The 27970-nt window shown below is 36.4% G+C and overlaps 1 protein-coding gene across 7 annotated transcripts in view; it reads right to left on the reverse strand.

The window, feature by feature from the left end:
• The window catches only part of CACNA2D3 (calcium voltage-gated channel auxiliary subunit alpha2delta 3), a 476807-nt gene that overhangs the window by 152333 nt on the left and 296504 nt on the right, over nucleotides 1-27970 (reverse strand). For all 7 annotated transcript variants that reach the window (XR_011329699.1, XM_069812301.1, XM_069812302.1 and 4 more), the window contains 2 exons: nucleotides 16708-16786; nucleotides 10117-10250 (listed from right to left, as the gene is read on the reverse strand). Coding sequence is in view for 6 of the 7 variants with exons in the window: in XM_069812301.1 (XP_069668402.1) it covers nucleotides 10117-10250; nucleotides 16708-16786 (213 nt within the window). In the remaining variant the exon portion in view is untranslated. The remainder of the gene's footprint in view (nucleotides 1-10116; nucleotides 10251-16707; nucleotides 16787-27970) is intronic.

The following is a 27970-nucleotide window of genomic DNA, read 5'->3' on the forward strand; positions in this document are numbered from 1 at the left end:
AAAGACAAAAAAAGAGAGAAAAAGGTAATATATCTGACAAAATAGCTACAATTTCCTTATAATTAACTCAATTTCACTCAGAATGGAGGCAATAAGATCAAAGACAGACAAACAGTTATCAGCTGTGAATGTCTTTAAGTAGTTATTTTCACTAAGAATAGACATATCCTACTAATTGTTGGATTCGCCATAGCATATAGAGATCTAGAAACAAATTCTCCCTCTAGTTAGTGACTTGTCACCTTTTGATTTTATTTCTGTGTCACAAGAAAACCAGAAAATTCCCTGTGAAACAAGCTGGAAATGAAAAGCATTTTCTGTCCCCTCACGTAAAGGTACTGTATGGCATTGGCAGACCGCAGCTGGAAATGGTCCCAAGCTGCTCTGTCTCTAGTGTGCAGGTGTCTGCAAATGAGACCAATACCCTTTTGGCATGAATATGCCTGTTAATCAAGTTCAACAGCAGAGCAATTCTCTGTAATTTGTATACAGTAAACTGGTGGGAGAACATCCAGCAGGCAAAACCTACAGACTTTGTAATTCTATAGATTCTTCTTCACATACATCCAATCAGTTTTCATATATGAAGAAACAGTAATTCGGTGCAAAGCAATCATGTCACAAGACACACCATGTTTACAGCTCAAGCAGCAAAGAAAAGCTTAACAATTCACGACAAAGTCCTAACATAATATCATCGTGCTTGACAGCTCTCAAAACAGCAAACACATTCCTTTAACATTCAAACCTTACTGAATTTTCTGATTTCCAAAATTTAATCACAGAATGTGTTTCATGAATGTAACTGCTTTGAAACACTATTAGAGCTGTAAATGCTGGCTTGCCCAAATACTTCCATGAAATTAAGTTTAACCAAACACAAGCAAGGACTCCATGATTCTGAAGACCTGGACAAAGAACACCTGTGTGGGAACCCTGTAGAAGTGGACACTACAATCTAAAAGACTTGAACATGCATTTGTGCGTATTTTCACATTCTGCCCTTTGTCCTTGAGATCTCATAGACCCGTAATTGCTTACTGCGTTGACCTCTACTGTCTTACTCTGTCCTTACACTCTCTGCCCTTTCTAAGCAACTGGTGATTCTTAGCTATTACTCTGAATGTAAATTATATGAGGAAGGTATTGTTATTTAATCCTGTCATCATACATCATCTACTGTAGTATGACTTTAGCGGTTTATTAAAATTCGCAGATCTCAATAATAATATCAGCAATGGTCAGTGACAAAATTGAAGTCAATGATGTCAAGAAGGGGAAAATCCACATTAAAATGGTCAGTACAACCTAAAAACAAGAGTGAACTTAGAAAACAGTAAAAGATAGTGTGGATAGTCACAGCATTTTGTAGGAAAGGAAATGGAAACAGAAGAGCATTACTGAGAATTACATCGTACGAGAACAAGCTGATATGGTTTATTGGGAAACTGGGTTATTTTTTTTAAAAATCGTGATCAAATATGACAAAGTTCGTAAAAAAGTAATTTAGTTTAAATATCAGAACATGTAAATGAAGAGATGGAATAATGGTAGACAGATGTCAAAGCACTTAAACATGGTAAAACTTCACTGTTCTCATTTGAAACCTCATTTAAAATAAAAAAGTAAATAGCACTAAAATATTCTTTTAGCTATCAAATTCTGAGACTATTTCAGGGAGAGGTGAGTTTTCACTCTGTTTAAAGCAATGTTTCTGCAGGAACTACTCTGATTTGAAACTAGATATTTAATCTCTCTCTGCTCCAGTGATGAAAGATGAACAGAGACCAAGGTCAAACTGTAGTTACCCTATCATATAAATACTAGAAAAATGAATCAATATATAGCTAAAAGCCAAGATGTAACACTGCTCTGACTTCCCTTCTACGGTTTAACATAATGCTTGTCTTATTTGCACCACACTGGGAGCAGAGCTGCTTAAGACCTAGCTTTGCAATGGCATTACAGCTGCTTGCTGATGCCGCAGGAAGAAGATAAAAATAAGTTCTATATCAAAGCCTCCAAGTGCAAAGAACTGTAAAATGCATTTAAAGAAATCAACTGCATATCTCAAAGTTTGAAAAAGTACAGTTTGCATTCTGCATTTCTCATGTAAATGTACACTAGGAAAATAATTATAATAGTAATCCGTTTCAATGGAAATAAAGTACTGTAATATTTATAGTCTGTGCCAGAGTTATAATGACTGTGGGGCGAGAAGTGAAGTGTCTCAGCATGTTCCACATGTTTTTAACACTGTTTCTAAAGGCTCTGGAGGCTATTAAATTTAATGAACCCATCTGCTATGAAATAGAGGTCCAAACATAATCAGTTTTCTCAGTGCCATATAATACAGATGGCATTCCATGTTCCACATCCCCAGCAGGAAATTTTATGTTCCTCTTTAAGCGCAGGACTTTTGTTTTTGTTTTTGTTTTTGATGTTTTAAACATTTTTTGATGTATTGCATATACCATTTTATAGTGTAAATACCATATACAGCAATACACATGAAAAGTGTTAATTCATTAAAAGAAATACTGCTATTTCCTTACAACATTTTTTCTACTGACTTTGACAACTAGCAATTAGCTCTCTGTAGTAATATTCTTTGCCTAATGTAATCACTGAAAATTGCCCTAATAGCATAAGTTCCAGCACTAGCAGTGGAGTAAACCAAACATGTAATTTATCAAACGAAGTAGTTTACTTCAAAAGCTGAAAGGTATACATACATACATGCACATAGGTGCTATCTATGCTTATGCATGTCCTTATTTATGTATGCTGTGTTTGCATGGAACAATGCATAAATCATTCTTATTTAAAGTATCCATAGTCCCACTAGATCATTATAGACTTTATTTTCCTTTGCACATCCCAGTTTTCATATCAGGGGTCTCAATTTCTGTGTTTTATTGGGACACACTGTACCATGACTCTTGTACTGGTGTGTGAGCAAGGGCTCTAAGCTCAAATTTAAGTGGCACAGCATTCCTTGCACTGATTAGCACCCTGCTGCCTAACATAAGTAAATCAGATGTGCATTTTCTAACAAAAAAAAGAACAGCCATTGTTACTTTGAGCTGTATCTGAAAGATGAGAGTGCATTAATTCTATTCAGTTGAGAGGTTTATTCATTTACTATCTTGAGCACTCATTACGTTTTGACAGTTGACACAGATCTCACCAAATTTGAAAAAGTTAATGTTGTTAATGGTAATTCATTTATTCTAGATCCAGCTGTAAAACAAACAGATTAGAACTGTTTAGGAGAAAACGAGAATACTCAATTATAGCAACTGGAAATTTTGGGCCACAGAACTCATAAAAGTCATGGCTCAAAGGTTTTTTTTATTGGACTGTCAATGAAGATTTCCACAGACAGCCCGCTAATCATCAGCATAAAGGGATGTTTCACCTACATATAAATATGTGCACAACTTTTTTTTATTGTGTGTACAAGTAGCTGCACTGATCACCACTGTTAATGTTTCAAGCACTGTCCCAATCTATAAGATCCCAGTGCAAATACAGCAGACCATAATTGCTGGACCAGATGGTCTGCAACTTCAGACTGTGATCATGCTCTTATAGAAGCTTTGAAAAAGATGAAATGGTCAGAGCTGTTATATTTTTCCAGGAAAACGAATCCAGACTGAAGCACTGATAAGAAGGCATTCCCTGGGCTACTTTCTACTTTTTCCTCCTATATCAGACTCTTCAAAAGACCACTGCAGATCTGTAGGAGACAAAGCAGAGCCTGAAGAACCTTATTATAAGAACAAACCTACCTGATAGAAGGCCTGATATCCATGCATGGGATTTTCCTTCCCTAACCCAATTCACTCAAATGTCAAAGCAAGAAAAGGCAATTCTCATGTGAACCTCAGAGTCAGTCAGTGGTGATGACATTTGCTGATAAAGAGCTGTAAATTATTAGAGATTAAGAGATGCTGGCCACAAAGGGAGGGTTAGAGCATGTAAACAAGTCCAAAGTAGGAATGGGAAAAAAGCAACACAGATTTCTAGTTTTCAAAACATTTAAAAAAAAAAAAAAACCAACAAAAAATACTGCCTGTGTGTAAATTTTCTTTTTACAGCTGCTGATTAATGACATTTCCTGACATTCAGTTCTGCAGTGATTACCAATATTTACTTGCTGTAGACATATATGAGCATTCTGAACACTCTGATGTATTTTAATGCATACCAGTACTACAATCTAGAAGTTAGTTTTGAAATAGAGGCCTAGGGAACCCTTTACTGTGATAAAAATGCTAATTACACCCACTTCTTACAATAGCACAATTAACTTGTGCCACCAAAGGTATTTGAAGATATCTCTGGGAATAGAAGCTAGTGGAAATGGGGTACTAGTTAATTTTTTTTACTTCATAAAAACTCTTCTGTGCATTGAACACAAAGAAAACTGTGTGAATGGAAGAAGCACTAAACAGCATTTTTATACCTCACCAGAAACTTCTGGATGGAAAAACTGCCAGCATAATAGCTTTTAGTCTGTAGGACTTTCTGTTATATCTCTGTACATTTTACACAGGACTTCACGTATATAGCTTACCTTTCTTCTCTGGAACTGGCTCAGAATTCATCCTTTGACAAAGAACTCTATCCCAGAATCTAAATTTCCATGCTTAAAACATTTGGATTCTGATGTGACAGCTATCTGAGAAGCATGAGCTTCCTATACTTCCTATTGAATTTCTGCAAAGAACCTGAACCAGAGTAAAAAGTATGCTTACATAGTATTTGATTTTTTTTTTTAAGGATGAAGATGAATAAATTGAAATTTTTCGATCATACATGTAATAATGTAATTGTAACATCCATCATAACCATTTCAGAAATACTTAGTCTAGGCTTTAGCTCAGTGGAGCTACCTCAATTTACTGTCCCCACAGGGAGAAATGAGGCTCTTGGACAGGTTGCCTTACTAGCACAGTATCAGCTTCTTGGTCAGAAAATACTTCCAAAAATCTCTGCTTCAAAAAAAGAAAGAAAAGAGGGATATAATTTTTTAGAATTCAACTCAAATCCATAATTTAACATACGTCTATGAGAAGGTGGCAATAATGCAAATGAAGAATCAACATATAGTACTTTAACACTGAAGAAAATTATAAAGACTAAAAACCACTCACCATTCATATTATGATGAATCATGACCTGTAATGACTCAGAACATTTTTTTTTCCAAATGAACTCTTAAATTCTGAAGCACCAGTCATCTCAAAATATTAAATGAAATAATAATTTGCTCTTTTTATGCAAAGGAATCCTCCAGTTGGAAATTGAACAGAGCCAACATGGTAACGTATGCCTGAATCTGCTCACAGCTTGAAACTAATAGCCTAAAGGAGATGAACTCAACAGTGCATTAGATTCAGAGAATATATTCAGGTACACTTATGAGAAACAAATTTCACCAGGTAGAGTCAACAAAGGTCCAAGTAGGTCAAATTATACGCCCCAGTAAGTAAATTCCCAATTGCAAGCTTTTAAACAGTGGGAACTCAGGGGCCAGTTCAGTCTTTATTTCCTGCAGCAAAAAGTAATGTTTCTCCACATTCCAGATCTTACCATAAGAATTAGTTAGGGGCTTCTGTGTTTTATAGATGATTACCCATAATCCCAAGAGACTACCTCTATGCATTATTTCACTTGAATATTCTAATGCCCTGCAATTTTCCTTTTTCCCCCAACATATTCAATTGTATTGACTTGCTATAGATGCACATATGCTTAAAAGAAGTTAGTGACCACTTTTAAATTGCTCCCTCCCTGAAATACTTTCATACTTTTAGAATTCTTTTCTCCTCGGGAAAGAGTACCTTTGGAAGCTTTCAATTAGAAATCCAACTCTGTTTTTAAGCACCCATAAAGATATTTTATTTTCTGAAGCATTATGTACCTGTAGGCCTTAGTGGTGTTGAAGCAGTGATATCAGATCCAAATGTGACCTGCTTTTGAGGCAGAAAAGTTATGCTGAGACTGGTCTGTTGGAGTGCTGTCCAGACCTCACCGTCTAGGGCCCACCATACACGTGTCCCACCTGCAATCGTCCAAGCTAGCCCTTACAGCACCTCTACGCTATACACCTGAACATGTAGTAAGACAAGCTCTTCTCCTATTAGACTCCACAATCAAGAACCAGCTGCCTGCCCCCTCACTCCTGACAGCCCAAACACCCTTTCCCATAGAATTGCACAGATCCAACAAAGCTTACTCACTTCTAGTGCATATCAAACTGCCGACTAGAGAAGTACAAATGGAAAAGAGTCTAAGCCTAGGGAAACGTGTGGAATTTGGGATCAGAGGACTCTGAATCAGAAGACTAGACACTGGCTGGCATATATCATCACGTACTTCAATTCCAACATTTTAGCCTAAAGGTATCGGCAGGACTTAAGCTACTAGCCTAGTACAGGACTAGCATTCCAACTACTGTGAAGCTGACTTTAGAATTAGCCCAAGATAAGCCTGTAAAGACTATTTCTCAAGTGAATGACTAAACCAAGTACAATGAGGAATCCGCCCAGTTCTCCACAGACCTAAGTTGAAATGATTTCAGAAATCTGTTAAGTTTCTCTGAGAGTCAGTGACACCTCCTAAGATTACACCGCTTCTATATCAAAAGACCTTTTTTTGAAAGAAATGAGGCTTTGAATCACTGATAATAAAGTTTCCGACATGAAATCCTGGGTTTAAGGGAAAAAATACAAAGAATTTTTCTGATGGAGGGTAACTAAAACTGTCCCTAGGTGCTGGCTGGTTACCTCTTCCAAAAGGCAGGAAACACTGAGGAGAGAACAAAGTCTAGGGGCAGAAAAAAGGAAGCGAGTTCAGCTGCCTGCAAGGCAAGGAGTCACCCAGAGACACCTAGTCTCAGTTGCTTTATAATCCCTATAAAATCCCACACTATCAAAGGTGTGATCCTGACAGCGTCAAAGGCAACACAGACCTGCCATACGTACAGGTTCCTCCACGTTACATTTTCTGCATATGATAATCTTGCCAAGGATTTCTAGTTCTATAAATGCCATACTCTTTTCTAACCGTAAGCGAAGCACCTCAGAGTGTCAAAGCTAAGCTGAAGAAGCAGCTGTGTGAACATTTTGCAGACATCCTCTTACAGGAGAGGTGAACAGACGCAGAAATTAGATGCCTTGTTTCAGTAGCAAGATTCTTCTGGGAATATTCCTAAATGGCATCAAACACTTAAATGACCTAACTTCTGGCTTTCACAGATGACTCTGTCCTGGACAAATATTGGATGAGAACAGGCTGGGGCATTGGGGAAATGTTTTGTACCCTAAGACTACTCATGTCCAGCTTCTTTCTGTCTGGTTCCTAGTATGTTCCAGCCTAATGTTGCTTGCTCAGAAACAGCACAGCTGGCCAATTAGCTCTGATATTTGGTGAGAAGGGAACAAAGAAGTATACTCCATGCTGTTAGGGCACAGTGATGCTGATTACAACCATGTATATATAGCTCTGAGAATCTAGCCATGGATGTTCTGACACAGCTGGATGATAAGAACATTTAAGCTGTCTGGAAATACACTACTATTTCTAGCCTGGCAAGGTGCAGGCAGCAGCCATGGAGGAGTGGGGACACAAACTGTCTGTGAAAATCAACAAGTTATGGGATGGAGAGGATTATTTAGATGGCACTTCCAAATCCAAGACACTAGAGATGGCCAGGGAATCTGCCTCTGAAAATAGCACTCAGGCAGCTTTAGCTGAGGCAGAAGCACATCTGGTTTGTTACAAGGTTCCCTTCATTGCTATTTCCAGAGTTTTATATGTGACTACCCTTATTTATCCTGTTCCTTTGTCTATGAGGTTTTTTGAGGGGAGAAGGATGGGATGGGGGGGGGGGGGGTAGTTTGCAACTAAGCAGATAACAGTATTCTATTTTTAAATCTTTTTTTATAGCATCCAACCCATTAGGGTCCTGAGTGGAGTTTTCAGACACTTAAAAATATGCTCAGACACTTAAAAATATGCGTGTAAATGTGAGTATGTGTATGAGTGCATGTGTATATACATGCGTATATATATATACATATATATATGTGTGTGTGTGTGTGTATAGTGACATTAGCTAGCCTTAGTCAAGAGTGAGAGAGAAAAGAAGAGAAAGAGAAGAACCTGGAAGCATTTTATTTTGATGGCAGTAAAACAGTTTTTGTTTGGATTTAAACAGTTCCTTCATTCAAGAACATAACAGCTCCGTTGTTTTTTTATTTTCCTGGTTTCTCAAGGTTCCTTCTCTACACTCCCTCTAGTGTTCTTAAATTCACTTGCATTTACTCACCCCTGCTATATTCACTTAGTATTTCACACAGCCTTAAGTTGTTAATTTTCCTTACCCTTTCCATAACCTACAGGAGAATCACTGAAAGTTGGACTAACTTTTCTGAAAATTTTTCTCCCTGCAGTGATTGAAGAAATACAGATGAACAGATGAAAAAGAGAGTAAAGTGTAAAATTAATTCTGAAACAGCATTTTGTACTAGGTTGGTAAGTAAAGGGGAGGAGACTTGATGTTGGGAAAGTAGGAAGATTTTGTCTGCAACACTTTTAATGCAAGATTCATAGGCAAACGACAAGAAAGAGAGTTGCACTAAAACACCACTTAGATGGATTTCTTCCTGCTACTGTCTCTAGCAAATACACAAACTCCCTTCAACGTACACACAGTTATTACTTCAAGCATATAAAAGCAAGAAGTGAATAAGAGCTAGGTTTTCCTAGTCATCTTCCCATTTCATGGGATGCCCTGAAGGGACAGAGATAACAGGTAGTTTCTGTTCATCTCATCCTTATGTTTCAATAAAAGAAAGAGAACAAAAAGGAGACTGGATTAATATGTTCTTTAAAAAAAGGAAATAGAGATAAGTAAATTCCCTCCAAAGCAATATTTCCAAGCAACTTTTTGTTTCTCCTCCATAACTGCAGTTTTAGTATTTATTTTACATTACCCATGGCCACAACTGAAGAACAGAAAAGACTTAAGCAAATGTGAAAATGAAGCAAAACTGTATTCCTGGGGGGGGGGGGGGGGGGGGGGGTAGGCGGTGGTCCTAGAATATTTTTGTATTGATTTAAAATTAAACGTTCTAGAAGCATTACAGACTCAAAATTAATCAAACAAATAAAACCCCCCAAATATCAAAGTGAAACCAATGAGATTCTCCCACCTTGCCCCATCTTCATGAAAGTAAAAATTTAAAAAAAAAAGAAACAAAGAAACATCTTTGCCATTATATTGAATACTTGGCATCACTTGTAGTAAATGACAGATATTTGCTACAAACTTTTGTTCCACAGATAATATACAAACCAAAATATTTTAATTGGATCAAAGGAAATATAATAAGAAAAAGAAAGCAGATAAAAAGCTATTTCAGACCAACCCATGAAAATGAACATTTATCTGCAAATCTGATGGTTTACAACAAATGATACAGAAGTATCATGAGTGCTCAGTCACTGCATAACAAGAGTTCTGCTTCAACTCTAATGTTTCACAAAGATGTCAAATTAAAATTGGACATTCATGACAATTTTGTTAGCATATCACCCATTCAATCCACTTTATTAGGCAGAATCTTCTCATTATTCTTTCCCAAGACATGAGTTGTCCCCTAGATGTTGACACACCTTTTTATACTAAAAATATTGATTCTTGTCAGTTTGTGCTATTATACTGACATATTCATTGACATGTTTTAAAACATGTAGAAAAAAATTGTTACTCAATCTAATCAATTTCTGTTCAATGCCCATTTTTGATTAATAAAAGAAATGCACATTTGGAGGTCATAAATTTTAAAATTATGCTGTTACTCATGTTTGTTTCATTATTTTCTATATAATTTACAATGTATAAATATCTGCTAAAGTTCAGTAATCTTGAATTATTTACTTGTAACATAAAGATATCAAGTCCTGATTCTTACACTGAGTTCACACATTCCAGCAACAGAAATCAGATGCACAACTAGTATTTCTACCACAATAGTTTTTCTCCTAATTCCTCATTATATGCAGTAAGCCTATATTAAATGCTTTATCATGCAGACTTACAGTGCTGTCAATATATGCTTCAGTCCATACTACATCGTGCTCTTGGTCAATAACCTTTGGTCGGCTAAGAACATGGAGATATTCCATGACATTCTCTTGAACATCAGCTAAGGTAGAGATCTGAGTAAAAAACCCTGTGAAAACACAAGATTCCAAGTTATAAACCAGACAGAACAAATTAAGGAGGATTGCAACAAGGAGTATAATGTATTTTCTGTCTGTCATGTTTTCTCTGCTTGTTGCAAGGGTGGTCTGCAGTCTGAATGTTAGAACTGATTCAATACACCTGCCAATAATTCATGCAGTACAAAATGGATGTGTCTACATATATTTAATCTATGTATGAATTAAGACACAGTGTAAGAACAGACTTTATAGCAGAGATCTAGAAAATTAAATGAGTCATAGTAGTAGCTTAATGCATATTTTCCACTTAATAAGAAAAAGCAGAGGTGGTGGTGGGTTTTTTGCAAAACTAATTTGATTATACTATGATCTCAAATATTCCTAGTGTAGTATTCATACTCATATTATGGTATTCATACTGTTCAAATATTCAATATTCTGCTTAAGGAATTGTATTTATTTGATTTTAATTTTTTTTTCTATTAAGTGCAGTATTGTGTGAGGATGTTAACTGACTACGACATATACTATCAAGGTTTAATTCTTGCTTCAAAACAGGGCTAGTTTTTGTCTAAGGTTCTGAAAGCTTTTTCAGCCATAGAGTAAAATGATTGACATAAGTTTAATTAGGAAATCTGTACTTGAGAAATCAGAATTCTATGTATATGATGAAAAAAAAAGAAAATTATGGTGTACTTTCAGGAATTATTGGCTTAGAACACTTAGGGGAAAAACCAATGTGTACGTTACTCTTTCTGAGATGCTGTCTGCTCCAGCTTTGGGACTGCTGATTCTCCCAAGTCAAAGTATGGCTTTCTCCCTCCTGTGAGTAATAAGGGACACTTCACTATCTGGTTCTTTTAATTTGGTGTAATGTCAATACAGAGTCAAAATATGCCAATATGAGCTATTCACATAGAGAACCTCATAAATGATATATATACATGTATGTATGTATGTATATATGTACACTTGTTTATAATGCTTTTAATCAAGGATTCAAGACACTTCAGAACTGTGTGGATCACTCATTGTACAGGTGATGACCTATATTTTCCTAAGGCAGTTCAGTGTGCCTGAATTTTGGTATGTCTCATTTCAGAAAGCTTAAAAGAGAACCAATATTCAGAGGCCATATTCAGCACTGTTCACGTTTGACATTACATACTCAAAAGAACAGGTCACTCAGAAATTCAGAAAAATTAAATAGAAGCACAAATAGACTAATCAGCCTTTTGCCTTTCCTCCTCCATCTTAGAGTAGTGTACAATGGCTGCAAGTGAGGACTAAGACACTAAAAGGAAAGAGCACACAAACTCTGCTCATTTCTCTGTAGGAGATTTAAAGAAGGGGACCTCCATGTACATTCATCTCTCCTTTTCTCCTTTTACCAAACACCTACTTTCAATTGGCCCCATGGACAAGGTTTCAGTTGTCCTTAAAGAGCAGACTGAATCACCGTTTTGTTTCAGTGCTTTCTATGCAATCCTATATCACCACTCCAATACTATTTGTTGTGTAAGCTCATGTACTTTTCAGTGCATGTTGTGCTAGTACTTGCACTTCCCTTACAGCAAGTGTGCAAATTTACAGTTGGAGCAGAGATCTGCTTGCACTGTGTACAGTGAACAATAGAACAGCACCTGCACTTAAACACTTAATATATATATGAGCATATGAAACAATGCCTGAAAAGTCAGAGGAGATTAACTACTTGAAAAAATTTGCACTGTATCTAAGGTGATAGAAAGGTCTTTTTCTAATCAAGCGGTATTTTCTTAACCATATGGGTTGAAATCACAATTAGTTAACGCTTTTTAATGTCATACTTCATTAAAAACAAAACCTTAAAGACTCATTTAAAAAGCTCCTCAATGTCTATGCCTGGAAAATTCTTTAATCATGGCCTATAAACTACCTTTGAGATAAAGAATACCATGCTGTGAAATAAGCATGCATTCTGATTGCCTCCTGAAATGTTTTTATGTCAGTTTTTCAAGTGAAAAAATTTAGCTAGATTACTCAAACAAAAAGAAAAAAAAGAAACAGAAAACAGAACCTAATGTGAAACAATTCAGTGTTGTGCCATACATGTTTACACATGTAAGACACTGATAATGCTGAATATTTTTTTTTTCTTTTCTTTTCTTCTTTTCCTTCATTTAGAAGAGATCCATCTGGACCAGCTACACCCAACATGAGCAGAGACACCTACTTGAGCACTTATTTGTAACTATTGTTCATATGGATGTGTATTATGTTAGGTATTTCTTTTTGTATTATTTCTGAGAATACGTGCTGTCATATCACAACTGACACAGAACTGTCCAGGCAGCATGCTACAGACAAAGTATATTTATTTCTCGTTGTAGTACTTGCAAAGCATAACCCTAAACTGTACAATAGAGGAAACAGGTTTTTAGCCTAATTTCCTGAGACTAAAAGAGATAGTAAGTCTGAATCAATTTCATATAAACTTAGCAAAAAATAAAGGTCTCAAAGATAAGTGAAAATTTGTGACTACCCTGAGACTGAAAGAAGTAACAATGAGTATCCTATTTGGAAGCGGCCAGATGGTAAATCAGCACACGTATACTGGCATGCATGTAGTTGCAGGCTAGCCATGCAGTGCTCCTTGCCCAGTAAGTATGACAGCTAAAGAAGCCAAGGTTAGCAAATGGAAGAAAAAGGGATCAGTGTGAAAAAAATCCTACTTTTTTAACCATATCTATGTTTCACAGATTTATTCACGTATCAGGCTGCAACAGACGAAAAGTTGAAAGAAAGAGAGTGTAAGGGACTTTATTGCTTTTAATCAGGTTTCTTCAAATATAACTAAGTTTAGTGAAATGTAAAAATTGCTGCTAAAGACATGTAAAAGACAAGACTTAGATGAAGATGGTAGCATAAGACACAACCATATGGATTCTTTCTAGGGTTTTTATAATGTGATCTCTGGGGTGGGTTTCATTTGTAATTTCTGGGAAGAGTTCACTTCTTGCATTGATGATTTTGTCTGTTTAATCTCCTTATAAGTATGGCTTGTGCTTTTGCAGCTCACATTAGAAAAATCCAGAATGATTTTACAGTTTCTGTAACTCACATAATATGAACAATTACCCATATTCTGTGAATTTATGGTTCATCTATTTACTTTGTTTCTACAAAAAGTTGTTTTCCTTAAGTTTTAGCTTTCTTTACAAGAAAGTGAAAAGAATTGCAAAAGCTGCGTGAATGATATGTCCCATATTTTTAATGCTTGCTCTAATATTTATTTAATGGGAAAACTCTACCAAAAGTTACTACATTATAGCTAGAGACTGCATTAGGTAACATTCCCTTAGTTCATTTTCACTGTATATTTAGACTTTTTGTTGATTCATGTGTTTGTAGCTATGTGTAACAAACGCCAAACCTCACAAGAATTAGCTTCCTACACTGTTAAATTTATCTCTCTTATCTAGAGATCAGAGGCACCCCATGGATTTAAAACGTTACTCTTCCTATACCAAGGTTTAATCATCAGATAAAGACATGCCCTAAAGTTCTTGAGCACAGCTGCTGAAGCCATGTAAGCAATAGCAGCAAACCCATGCTTAAATTTCTGCATTCTAACACCTGCTTCTCAGCTCCCTGGTGTGTGAATTATGCCACCTTAGAGCCCCTTACAGTCAGCGCTACTCTTTTTTGCTCCCCAGCAGGAAAAAAATCATGAAGGAAACGGGTAAGATTTGGTAATGACAAGCATGAGAAGTATATAATAAAGTGGTTAAAGACAGACACTTAGGCTCTGCAAGCGGGCTGCCTTTTCATATTACACAGTCCTTGCAATGTTTTTGGATAGCTTGTTTTTCTCTAAAATGTCCACCATTAGACTCATAACTTTTCAAAATGCCTCCAATGGATTTTTACATGGAGTTTAGCACTTTTCATTTTCTGGACACAGTGCAAAATAGTTGCAATGTTCTTGCAACTAATAAAATATCACAATTTAAAAATCCTCTTTGGGTAGGGACTAAGGAGGGAATTCATTGTTTCACTGCAGCTGTAAAACTCCCATGGAGAATCCCCCCCTGCCCCCCCACCTAAGAGGCCTCTCAAGCAGGTGAACAGTATCTCTAGCTGGCTGCCTGCCACCCCCCCAGGAGCCCACAGTGCAGGAGGTGCTGGGGTCATGCTAATAATGGGAATGGATGTGACTGGGGCTTCCTGTACGCAGCTCTCCTCTGCTAATACAATAGACTATAAACTGCTACAGCTGGGGCACAATTTGCCTCAGGGCTGATCTGTCCTCTGCTGGCAGTTAGAGAGCCTCTATCAGACCTCCGATAGGCAAAGCATTTTTCTCTACTTTGCTCTCTCAGACTCTGCTCCTTTGTAGTGATGAATCCTTGCCTTTGTCCATTTTACACTATGCCAACCACAGTGATAATCCATAATAAAAATTTAAAAAAAAATTAAAACAGAGGCTGTCAAATTACTAATGCAATAGAGAGTTTTACTGAAAAAAAAAAGTTTAATCCTGGCCGTTTTGTTAGTAAGTAATGCATTAACCCCCATCTTTATCTTTACAGCTTTCTGCTGGGAGTGACTGCTGAGAGAAAGCTAGTGCTTACGTACTTTAAAATGTGGCACATGCACGCTAAGCACTAGGAAACTTTTACCTTTGTTCAATTCAGAGTCTTAGTAAATCTTTATTCTTTTCCTTTATGTGCGCTTGCTTATGATACAGAGGAGTAAATCACTGCAAATTTCACAAACCACTCTAGAGGGACTTTGGGGTTTTGGGATGTTTTAATGTATTTAAAATGGCTTGGTGTTTTGCTTCATTAAGCCAACTCCCTCTAGATATGCCCTACTTATACATAAAAATGTAACAGAAAAACATGAGTGGGGTTTTTCAAGGTTTCACCATCAGAATCTAGAAGCTAAAGAAGTTTTGCAAGGTGGTATGAACTTCCCCTGTGACCCATTTTCAAGGAAAGGACTGCTGTCCACAGTCCAGTCAGCTGGAAACTCTGCAAACAGCCTTCATCTATGTTGTGCTTCCAAGGGGAAAATCACTGCAAGGAAAATTGATTTTAGGGTCATTGACCCTCAGTGACAACAACATACTTTGGCCCACCCGTGCAAGTAGTAAACTGCAGCCCAGCCGTTCAGCCAATCTTTAGACCAGCTTTACTACACTCCTCATCTGTTGTGCTGCAATCCTTCATTTCACTAAAAGAAAATGGATGAGCTGTAGCTGAAAACTGTAAGAAAAAGAACTAAATCCACACTGTCTGCCATAATGACTTATGCTGTTTCCAACTGTGATTTTCAAAGCTATAAAAAAGTATTTAATTACCGATTAGAGGTAGAAGATTTTTGCATTGTAAGCTATCAGAGAGCAGGTATTAAACCCAGAAAAAAATTTATAGAAGAAAGTCATTAAGCTGTTTAGCTGATTCATGAGTAAGATTCTGACTCAAAGCAACATGGCTCTGAAAAGAACAAAGTAGGCCTGAAGAATGACAAAGGTGACCACTTTTCCCCCTCTGGGAATAAGGAAGACATGGACCAGATGATCTACTAAGGCAGTCTCTGTTGCCTGGTCCTAATTTCTGAGTTGCTGTACTTAGATCTTTACGAATCTGTAGAGCTGGGCTAAAAAGCTAAAAGATTTTGTTGATTAAATTGTCTTCAGAAAAGATGCTTCAAAGGATTCTTATACTATTATTTAAACGAAATTATGGTGTAATATTAGCTGATTAAGACAAGACTTCAAACTGAGTAATTTCCATCAGCTGGACATAACAGTAGTTAAAGAAATAATGACTAAATGGATAGCACCTGATGCAATTCATCATAATGTAATGTGGCACAACAGAAAAAAAGAACATTTTTTTTTTTTTCCTAGAGGAAAGGAAAAGGAAAACCTGAAGATTAATTAGGGGGTTTGGTTTTTTCAGAATCATTCTTACTTATATTAGTCAATCCTTTTACTGTAGCACCTCAGCATCTTATATGTTTTAATGCTCCTTCCTTAAAGAATATAAACCAGTTTTTTCAATTACACTGTGAGTTCCTCAACGGACAGGATGTCTGGTGTTTTACATACCATGCCTAACTCAACAAGACGTGTACCCAATGTTCTTAGGAACCAAACTAACTCTGACTACATAATAACTGCTATAACAGGACAAATGCTTTGAAATCAAAGTTTGTTCCCTGAATAAAAATTTAAGATCACATAATTTAAAAACTTCATATGTATTTTAAGAAAAAAATAAATTTCAAATCAGGTTTTTACTTTTTAAATTGTATGCTACAAGATGAATAAGTCTTTTCCTTTCCTGGAAAAAAACAACCCATCCTCTCCGATTAGATGTCAGTGACACCGTATCTGTAGAAGGGTCAGACATGCAGGAAGGCTCAATAATAGGGTTTTGAAAACAAGGCTTTCACAGTTAAAGGTTAACTAACCTTTGTTAGCACAGGCCATCCACTTCAGGTTATCAGCAAAAGCAGCTTCTCTTCCAATCAGATAGGTAAAAATACGAACCTGAAAGTACAATGCAAAAGAACAAGTCAATTAATACCGCATTTAAAACTTACACAGGGGAACTTCAGATACAGATGTGTAATTCATATGGATAGACCTTTTTTAAGAAAGTATTACTGGTTAAACAGCACTGTAGGTTAAGAAAAAAAAAATCTCTGCCAGTAATGTCTTCATGACAAAATGTGGCTTTTGTTCTACGTACAGAATGGCTGATCTCTTTGGATGTTTTTAATATCTGACATTTAACTAAAGTTATAGCTAAATGGTTACAGTGTAAGTGTGAATAAACTAAAACCATTGGGGTACAAGGCAAAACTGCATGTTCAGACAAATGTGTTCCACTCTTATGAATTCAGAAAACTGCTATGGTGTGAAGGAAAAGGCACTTAATTAGCAAATACTTCTGTAGATAAAGGATCTGAAACACCAGGCAAGCAAATTCCCCTCAGTTTTCAAGGTTCGTATGACACAGTACCTTTGTCAACTTAAAGACAGGTACCCACAGGTGGTACTTGTGCTATCAAGTGATAAACAGCAGAGTCATGTGCAAAGTTGCCACATTTCCCAGACAGAAATATCTGAGCAAAAAGCCTTGCAGCTGGTCTATGCATGTGCACGCACACAGACATACACAGAGACCTTCATCCAGAAATCCTAGAAAACTGCCGATCTCCTTAAAATTCTGCTCAAATAGAATTTCTTGGCAGAGAAGAAAGGCATACTTTGGAAACGTTGGATGCAGGGTAGGCCTTGATAGATGCTAAATGACAGCACTTGTTTGTCTGGACTCCACAGTTCCGTGTTATAACACATATGCAAAACTGTGGTTTTGAGCAGCTTCGGACAGCTGCCATTTAGAAAGCAAAGGAAAACTTCCAGTGAAATGTATCTCTCTTTACCATACCATTTTCTCAGTTCTTTCTTATCAAATAGAGATAGGTTCAGGGTTGCGTTATTTTACAGGTCTTGAAAACAGCTGCAAATTTGTCTTCACGGTAGACTAATGACAGCATTTTCTACCTCATACCTTCTGCTCTCAACCCTATTCTATACATGGGAAACTACAGCAAAGATAATCAAGTGGGTTTTAGCTAGATAAACGGGGAATGGGAAAGGAGCGTGTTGTCCAGAGCTTCCTCTACCTCACTAATACAAGTCTGCATGGCACTCGCAGTCCTGTTCAGGTTGGGTCTGTAACCACCATGTGTGTGCTGAGCACAGAAATCACTGTCCTGCGTCCCAGCGTATTCCATCTAAAAATCCCACACAGTTCCATACCTTCTTCATCTACCATCCGATATAGCTGTGTAAGATGGAGCACAGTGAGCCTCGCTCGATCTGACTAACCCCTCAGCAAGAGAATTGGGAATAGCACCTGACAGCTACACCTAAAGCTCATATTCTGCCCACTGTAACCCTTGCCATGCTAAGGTTTATGCCTCACATTCCATGTGCCTAAACTTCCACAGTCATTTTCCAATTCCCTAATGATTTGTCTAGGCAGAAGAGGCCAAGTGGATACTGGGCCATATTAGCAAGATGAATACAAGGTGATTATTCCCCTCCATTCCATTGTAAGACCACATCTGGAGTACTGAGCTCAGTTTTGGATTCTCCCATACAAGACAGACACTGACTTACTGGAAAAGACAGACTCTTCTTGAAGATGGACTCTAAGCAGACAGCAGAGCAAGGGACAAAAGTCAGAAGAAGGTCCTAAACATTCTGATTTAATATAAGGAAAAACATTTTTATCATGAGGGTGATAAAATATTAGAAAACATCGCCCAGAGATGCTGCGGAACCTGCATCCTGGGAGATATTCAAAATCTGACTGGACAAGTTCCTGAGCAGCCTGATCTAACTTTACCTGCTCTGAGCATGGGGTTGGACAAGATGATCTTCAGAGGTCCCCATATGATTCTATGAAATTAGCAATATTTTACACAGATTAAAAATTTGATTGATGTTCTAATGAAATAACTTGTTCTACATTTTGTGGATTTTGAAGATAAAACTAATAGATTACATTAGGACTAGAAATTGACAATTTGTAGCTGCAAACACAGTGCTATCATTATGTATGAGAAGAAAGAAAATTATGAACTCCATATTGTAACACTAAAAATTTTAACTAAACCCCACATCAGATCCTTTTGTCTTTTTATCAGTATACTTAATAGAATCATCATTATCCAAACTTTTTTACAGAAACTCTGTTATCATCATTAAAAAGCTGTACACAACAAACTATCCTCCAGAACATTTTATTCAATAGCCAATTGGGTCTTACAGTCACAAAACAGACATGCTTAAATTATACAGAAAGCTAATTACACGGAAAGAAATGTCATGATATGAGAAGTTTATGAAGACCTCTAATTTAATTCATTTGCAATTAAAAAAAAAAATCAAAGAATGAAATTTCTTATAGTTTTTTCAATTAGCACTTTTTTCTCACTCACAGTGAGACAAAAGAAATTATTTGTAGAATATAGTAACTTTATATTAAGCTCCCATAGGTGTTTTTCACAGAATAAGTTTGAAAATGTCTTTGAACGTTTTCCTCTTTACTGTTAGTTGTAGTACTATATTCCCTCACTGCCCTTTTGTCCATTTTCTTAATGGCCAGATCCTGTTTCTACGCATGCATGGTGTTTGGCATTATTATCATGCCTAGAGACCAGATTTCAATAACAAACTTTTCCCAGTCTTTCAAACATCAAATGTACATAGAAATCAATCATGATTTATATAATTTTAAAAGTATACACACTGATTCTATAGTGTTGTTAATTAGTTTGAATCAAACAGTATACATAATCCTACTCTAAGACTCTAAAGAACACAGCATTAAACAAAAGAATGGTAGTTTTATGCTTCGTTGACGGATACAAAAAGAATTAATAAATAAAATCTGTATTCTCTAAACACACGTGAAAGGGCATAGTGAGATTTATACCCTCAAAATACAGCATAAATCACTGTCACAGTTTATCTTCCTGAAAATGATGCTCGAATATAGCCTATCATGAGACTGAATACATCTGAGAGATTTATATTTAATGATATGCTTTAATCTATAAAGAATCAAACTACACTGTGTTCCTAATAAAAGGAGACCAGCCTTATCTAAAAGGATGAGCAGTAAGCATGATAATAGGAGTAGGCAGCAAACTAACTGCATTAAACCTACAAAAGATAAAATTTCAACAAATCGGTATCATAGATCATCATGAGGAATGGGCTGCCTCTATGATACTGTTGCAAGGATTTTAATGATTTTTCTTTGAGTACATTTTATACATATAGTTTACTTGGTATCTGCAGTTGTCGTGGTTTAACCCCAGGCAGCAACTAAGCACCACGCAGCTGCTCACTTACTCCTAGCAGTTTCACTAAAAAATATTTTAAGCATCATAAAAAGTACTGATAATTGTTTGGCATTACTTGAAAAGATAAAAATAAAAGCTATAAATTAGAGAGCTAGCACTGAAGATGAGTGATCAGTTTATTAAGTGCTGCTTTCCTTCTCTTTCCCAATGAGTTGTGTATTTCTCTCTATGCACTTTTCACTGTGCATGTTACATAAATGATGTTTACCAGTGTCAACATGAAGTATAAAATCTTTTATAAAATGAAGTATAAGGTAAACTATACTTTTAAAATACTATTTCTATACTGCTCATTACTTAATAGAATGACTTATTCATAGTAGCGCCATAAGAGAATAACCATCATGTAAGGTCACAGGAAGGTATTTTAGTTAAAAAATAGTGCCACTGATACAATAAAGTTTTTCTTTTACATTGACCTTAAAGATACATTAATAGGTATTATGAATATTGTATAATAGTCTGTTCAGAACAGTGAGAAAAATCCTCAAAATCAGCTCTGATGGCAAACAATTCCGATTATAGCTCTACTTCTAAAAGTTTCATTTGATCAGTTCATTGAACCCACCACTGTAAGCTAAATTCACTCTGAGTTTACATTGGGAAACACTCATGAGTGCCTAACCATTCACTGTAGAAGTAATTTTACAAAACAAATGCTTGCCATATTATTTTCTGATTTCAGAGCTCACAGCAATAGCTTAGGTAATAAATGACTACAATTGAAACTTGCCTGAATACATCTACATTTTAAATCCCGTTTTTCAAAACAAATTTGGATCCACATATCTTTCATACTTTATACTTTTTTACTCTTCTGGATAGGTATTTTATGTAGTAATTCTAGATGTGCTGGTACTATCCATGGTATAATACAAATAAACAGAGACAAAGTTACTGTGGTCACGTACCTGTTTTCTGCATCTACATAAAAATATAACTAAGTCAATATTATAGAAGTGCTACATTAATTTAGTAGGATAAGTTCAAATTCCTTCAACTCCTGCATGTGGACAAGACTTATGCAGTGACGGGCTATGAATGATGCAAAACAGGACACACTCTGTCATAGTTACCACTGAAATTGTCATTTTAAATTGACTAGACATTAGGTACCAAATTTAATATCCATCCATATTCTCGGATACCATGAAAGATAAATGGTTTGGGGTAAAGACTGTTAATAGTGACCACCAAATTTTCTTCTTTGTATATCTGAAGTAACCGAATGGAAAGTGTGTCAGAGGAGTTCTGCTCTGCAAAATGATTGCATGAACTATTTTATTCAAACAATCCAGATATAGCACTAATACTGTATAGTCTACTGATAAATATAGTGATAAATACATATAGTACTGAGGCATATGACTGAAATCTCTATAATTTATAATAGATGAAGAAGTATAAAGTGTCTCATTCTGTGGTTTGTATTGGACCTTAAAGAAAATAACACAATAGAAACTACGAGCTTTAATAAGTATACACATTATATAGATACATATAAACTGATACACCTATATCGGTGTCTCATAGTACAACACTTAATGTTAGGATGCTAAAAATTCTTTTGAATCCATATGAAGAGAACATTTTAGTCAAGGCACACTGAATAAATTCAAAGGTGTTATGGGCCAGTCCCAGAAGATCCAGTAACAACATTTACATAGTCTACATATGCTCTGGCTGAGTATAAACCAAATGAGAAAAACACCTTTCAATATCCAAGCACTGTGACTGAATCAAGAGACCATTTTCATCTGAGAAGGAATCTGCATCAGAGGGTATAAGTACCTCTCTGGCAAAAAAACACATGACAGAAAGAGAACCCTTCAGTTCTGGATAATTTTGAAAGCTTTGTAAGATATTTGAGATACCTGAATCAAAATATTTTCAATGTCTGACCCTTAAAATATGATATCAACTGTATTAAGGCTTAACATGAACTGTTAGCTGTGGAGAAAGGCAATATTCTCAGGCAGAAGCACTAGTTTTTAATTGTTATATCCTATCTACAAAACTGAAAATTGTAGATGATGTCAGATTCACTGAATGCCAAGCAAGGCTTACTCCAAGAGCAAAAACTTTCATCTTTGGAACTATACTTGCTATTCCCACAGAGTATGTAGCTCCTACAGATGTGCCACAGACTACTATTTTTTTAAGCCAATGTTCACAGAAAATGGAGTGAGAGCTCCACAGTAACATTACAGAAACTGAAAGGACAGTGGAACTAGAATCTTTAATAGAGCTTGTGACTTTCTCACTTCATATTTTTCTACATTTTTCTGAAGTGGGTGTTGAATGGCAAAGAATACTATTTGAGATTGATGTATTTTAATTATCTTTAAAACAGCAGCTGTAGAAACCTCCCATATATTACCTTGTTATTATGTCTCATTCCTGACCTAGAAGGATCACCTCTGGGAAAGAGCACTGCATTCGGTTACTATTCTTACTAAAAGACTGCTGCATAAGCTCAAGTGATTCTGAACTGTAGAATCATATTCATATTAAGCAACAGACAAATCTGAACAGTGCATTTTATGACAGTCAGCTTCTATGTGCTTGATTATGAATTCTGGTCCAAACCACTAGTCCATAGTGAGCTAGTGAGAAGTGGCACAACATGTCAACAGTTGTCACAAGTTGTGTTGGTAACTATCCCATGTACACAGCAGAATTAAATACTATTAAGGCACTGAACCACCCAGCTCAGTAGTTCAGGCAAAACTGAACACAAATCTTACACTGAGTAAAATATTTAAATCAACAGTAGATATTTAACTGCATATATTATTTTTAACTTGCTTTGTCTCTGGTTTTCCAGTCTCTCTGTTTTACACTCTTTTTGCCTTACCTAGGCACAGATCATGGTTTGGATTACACAGGTGGTTTGCTTTCTATTCTTTGTTGCATCCCCCCAAATTTTGAAAAAATAAGAGAGTACTGTTAATAAGTTTCTTGCTTTTACAGCTAGAGAATATTCTGAAGTTTGAACGTTTAAACTCTGGACAGATAGCTTTTATAAAATCACTGAGATTTTATATAAGTGTGCACACACTCAACCATTAGTGAGGAAACCTAAGAATGATGATTTATATGACAGTTATTTCAGTGCTAACTACTGAACGGTCCACTTAACAGTTTCATCCATTATGCATGGACTAATCTGCAGTCACTGAACTGTCCTCACCTCTGAAACTTCATTTAACTAGCAGCAAAACAAAGAGAAAAGGGACCTTCTCTCCAGGGACCATCTTCTGTCTATGTTAAGCAAGACGAGTCAGTCTGCAAGATTCTACACCCTGGAACTGTGAAGTTATATATTCATGCCAAACAGCTGGTAAAGTAGTATTTCCAGAAATTTAAAATACAGTGTGGGAGGGGAAAAGGGACTTCTGCTTGTAGCTGACAGTGCAGACCTCTCTTTGCAGCTGCAAACTATTTCACGGACACCTTCATCAAAATAGTCTTTCCTTTCTGGCTCAGCAAGAAATAAAAATAGTATTGTGGCAAGAGCTATGGAATTTAAGTTTTAAGTGGGATATAGGGATGAAATTCAAGTTCCCATACTTATAAGTTATGGTGGTCCAGGAACACCCCAGCTAGTCTCTGCATAGATGAGCAAATGGACTGACAGGGAACAATGGATCAACATGAGACTAAGTGATTGCCTGAACTCCTAAGTAGCCTCACCACAAAGAACTGGCTTAATTGTTACAGGACGTCTCAAGGTGGGAATTTGGGACAGTCCTGGAGGTTTTTCCAGGCAACTCATGCTATGGCTAGACCACCTGATAGGCACTATTTGTATACTTCAAGGTGTTAATTAGCTACTTTGCTGGAGAATCTGACCACCCCAGAGACTTCTTCAGGCAATTCCTGCTGTAGAATTGGCCACTGTATAGGGAAAAGATACTTGCATATTATCATAGTAGAAAGCCTGAGGAACAGTCACACAGGAGAGTCTTTTGAACATACTTAAGATAGTTAGGAAATGTTTTGTACATAATTTAAGATAATAAACAGCAATGAATCATTCCTGTGCTGGAGTAGCAATATACAACCACAGGCCAGCTGGAGATTCAGCAGAAAAGCAATTCAGAGCATCTCACCCAATACAGCTGAAGACACTGTTGCAAGGACCCTTATCATCTAGACAGCATGTGTCCATCCTGTTCAAGGTGTTTGATTCCCCACTTGAGTATTACCCTATCCAAAGACCTCCCTAAATGGTTTAACATTCTGATCTTCACAACAGTCTGAATGGTACACTGATCAAAGCACTTTGATTTTCATTTGATCAACAGCGAAGAAAATGACAGTAGGAGCAGATGAGACCAGAGCAGGTCTAGATTTGATTTAAATGCTGTAATTCAAGAGCAATTCTCTAATTGCCTAAATTTTGCGAACCTAATAATGAAAAAGGCTGCCATTTATTTAGGTCTCTTGTTAATAGAACTTTTAAAAATGAAAAATCACAGGTCTCCCTTAGCATATATTAACCTGTGCTGCATACTGTCATCTGAAAAGTGAAGATGGGCATACAGGAAAAAGAAAAGTCATATTTGTATTGACGTTTCTTTTCCTACTCTTCCAAAACATATTCATGTGTTACCTAAAAGGCACTGAATATTTACATAGGTTGGTATATTAAAAAAAAAATATTGGTTTGTTTATGTTTGTTTAAAAGCAGAGCAGAATTATCAACAATTTTCATTAACAGCTGGTGCCACTCCTCTAAATACAATCCCAGAGCTACATTCTCAAAGTCTGTTGCCGACGAAAAGCAAAGTTCTGGTTCACTCTCTTTGAATATGACTAAGAGAGCACATGGGAAGAATACAGCGAAACTTAACAGAGCTTAAGGTGAAAAGAAAAAATGTCATTTTGAAACTCTCACGTGCATCCTTTCCAGGCAGATCCATTTTTCTATTCATAAAAATAGCATTAGGGAGGTTCCCCATTCTTTGAAAGTCTACCAAGAGGTAAAATAATAAAATGGGGGTGAGGGGGGGACACCAAAACCAAAAGTTAACTTTACAAGCTCTGATTTTTCATCGCAGAATTGACAATTACATCACATTCTATTTTGCCAGGGTTAACTTCTGATTCTATTCTTTTGCTATTTCAGTTTTATGTTGTAAATTACTTGTCTCTTCAAACCAGCTTCTCTTGCTGTTGATTATGAATTTTTCATGCTCCATTTCTTCTTATCCTTTGTTATAGTGGAAATATTCTTAAAATTAGTTACCCAGGATAAACTTATAAACTCTTCATCTTTTAAGCTTCAATATCTGGCTTCTTTTCCTTGGGGTCCTGCTGCTTTATAATTTTCTGATGTCTTTTTTAGGTTCAAACTCCAAAAGTAAGTAACAGAAACTTACTTCCAAATTTAGAAAGAGCTTGAGGATTTATTTAGGCTTCCACTGCTTCCCTCCCAACATTACACTGTGCCTGTTGCCACTTCAAGATTTGTCTTCAATATCACTCCTCCTTACATAATCTCATCCTCCTATTCCTCTCTCCCCAGCATCCTTTTCTACAGCTCTACCTCAGAAGACACCAATGGGAAAAGGGGAAATCGATGCTGCAGTTGGTCCCTATGTTAAGGAGATGGCATTACCCCACCACACTTTCCTGTGACGAACAGTCTGGATACAGTCATAAAGGGTTTTGAGAGTCATACTGGATCCATTCATCAAGATCAGTAAGATTCACATTCAAAAAATCTGAACATGCAACAGGCCTTTGCACAAGTAACGTTTCTAAATCTGAAGAGGGAAAAAAATTTGAGTTTGTAAAAGGTATCAATTTTTGAGATGTCTTATAGTTTCTAACTTTAACCTACACACAAACAAAGCAATCCGAAAATAATCACAAATTCCAAGTGTACTCCAGTGTAGATGGTTGTTGCAAAGGGCATTACATACAGGGCAATGAATAGGCATGGTAAAAGAGCAGTAGAAATACAAGGTCACTCTAGAAACTTTACCTTATCTCTGAATGTCTTCATAGCTCTTTTAATTTTAGGGGTTTTTTTTTATTAGGAAGTGGTGAAAAAATGAGTTAAGGATCTATTTGCATTGACAAGCTAGCAGGAAATTCCATTAAGAAAATGCTTTAAATGAGTACACAAAATTCTACTGATGAGGGCTACGAAGCCCTGTGATACAATGCAAGATAGCACTAGTACAATACCTTCCACCCTATTAAGACCTTTACGCTATAAGGTGCTGAAAGACTCAACTGACACTGCACTCGGTGCAAGGAAGCCATGAAATTGAAGCCATTACCTCATGAAACTGAATCCTTAAACATTAAGGTACTCCGTAAGAGTTTCTTCATTGTTAATTTTTCTCCTGTAGTATTTAAAATACCTCTTTTGGAAAAGTTTGCATTTATACATTTCCTCATGTTTTCTCCTTCTTGCAACTGCACACTGTACCCAGACAATTTTATAACAGTGTTTTCTATTACAGTGATACCCGAAACACTATGCATTGTACCCTAAATGCTGACGCGACAGTTAACGGAAACAACCCCCAAATAATTAATAGGTCTATTTAACTGGAAAACAAGATGTTGTAAGCAAAAACAGTAACAAAGAAAAACACTTAATCTGTCTGGGGATCATCAGGCAGCTGAGCTCTGCTTTCCCAAACATCCGCATCCCCAACAGCTTTTTGTATAGACCCACCTCAGAAAATACGTGCAGGAAAAAAGGAAATTGATGCTGCAGTTAATCCCTTGTGGTCAGGGGACAGCATTACTATGTCACACTTGCCTGCAAGGAGCATTTCTAGATCCACCCTCTAGGTCTAGGGCTGCTGAGGGTCACATTTAGAAAATTCAAACAAGCTACAAGTTTTACATAAGATGTCAAGTGAGGATATTTCTTCTATCACTGAAAATTTGTTGACATCTTTTGTTGATTTACAAAAGAATAATTTCCTACTGTCAAAATTCACCCAATACATTAGGAATATAGTTAGCAGAGGAAGATGAGATTATGCTATTTTACACTTTGCAAGGATAGAGAACGTGATGAGAAAGTGTCCAACACCATGTTAGCACAAGGCTTATTGCTTCCCTAAAGGAGTTTGACGGTTGACATAGTTCTGAAAGGAACAAGACATCTCAGGCCTTTTACAGGGGGGACAAGTTCTAGCTGCTTTATACATCCTGAGTTATTGGTCACAGAGAACTGGGCAAGGCAGCTGGGCTTCAAATGGCACAGCAGGAGCTTATCACTAAAGAATTATCTGTAAAGATTTGACAGAGCAAATAGGTTGTATTAAATAACCATTTAAGATTTGGCATTTAACAGCAAAATAAAAAAAACACAAAATAGGTCTAAGAAACATCTAATACTTTCTAGCTTATCTTTCCTGCTTAGTGTGCAGCTTGTATTAATGATGTTAAATAAACAACCAATAATGTACAAAGTGCAATACAACACTATATATCTTGAATGTACTAAATTCTTCATAGCAGTTTAACAGTTAATTCAGCAAAGAAAATTTTCACAGATTTTGATAATATTAAACTTTGGGGCCAAAACCATGTCTAGAAAATGACATCCTAGAGACTGCTTTTCAAAAAGTTATGATTACACGAAAAAAAACCCAAAAAAACAACAAAGCATGAGATTACCAAAAACCAGCTTGTTACCTTCACTGCAATTTTTACTTTCAGCACAAGCTATAACATTTCTCCCACCTTTACAAATGACTTTGAGACCAATGCGTTGTGTTATAAGTATTTCAGATTTATCTATAGAGTGCCA

The sequence above is a fragment of the Haliaeetus albicilla genome, chromosome 24 (genome assembly GCF_947461875.1).
Source record: "Haliaeetus albicilla chromosome 24, bHalAlb1.1, whole genome shotgun sequence".
Classification (NCBI taxonomy): domain Eukaryota; kingdom Metazoa; phylum Chordata; class Aves; order Accipitriformes; family Accipitridae; genus Haliaeetus; species Haliaeetus albicilla.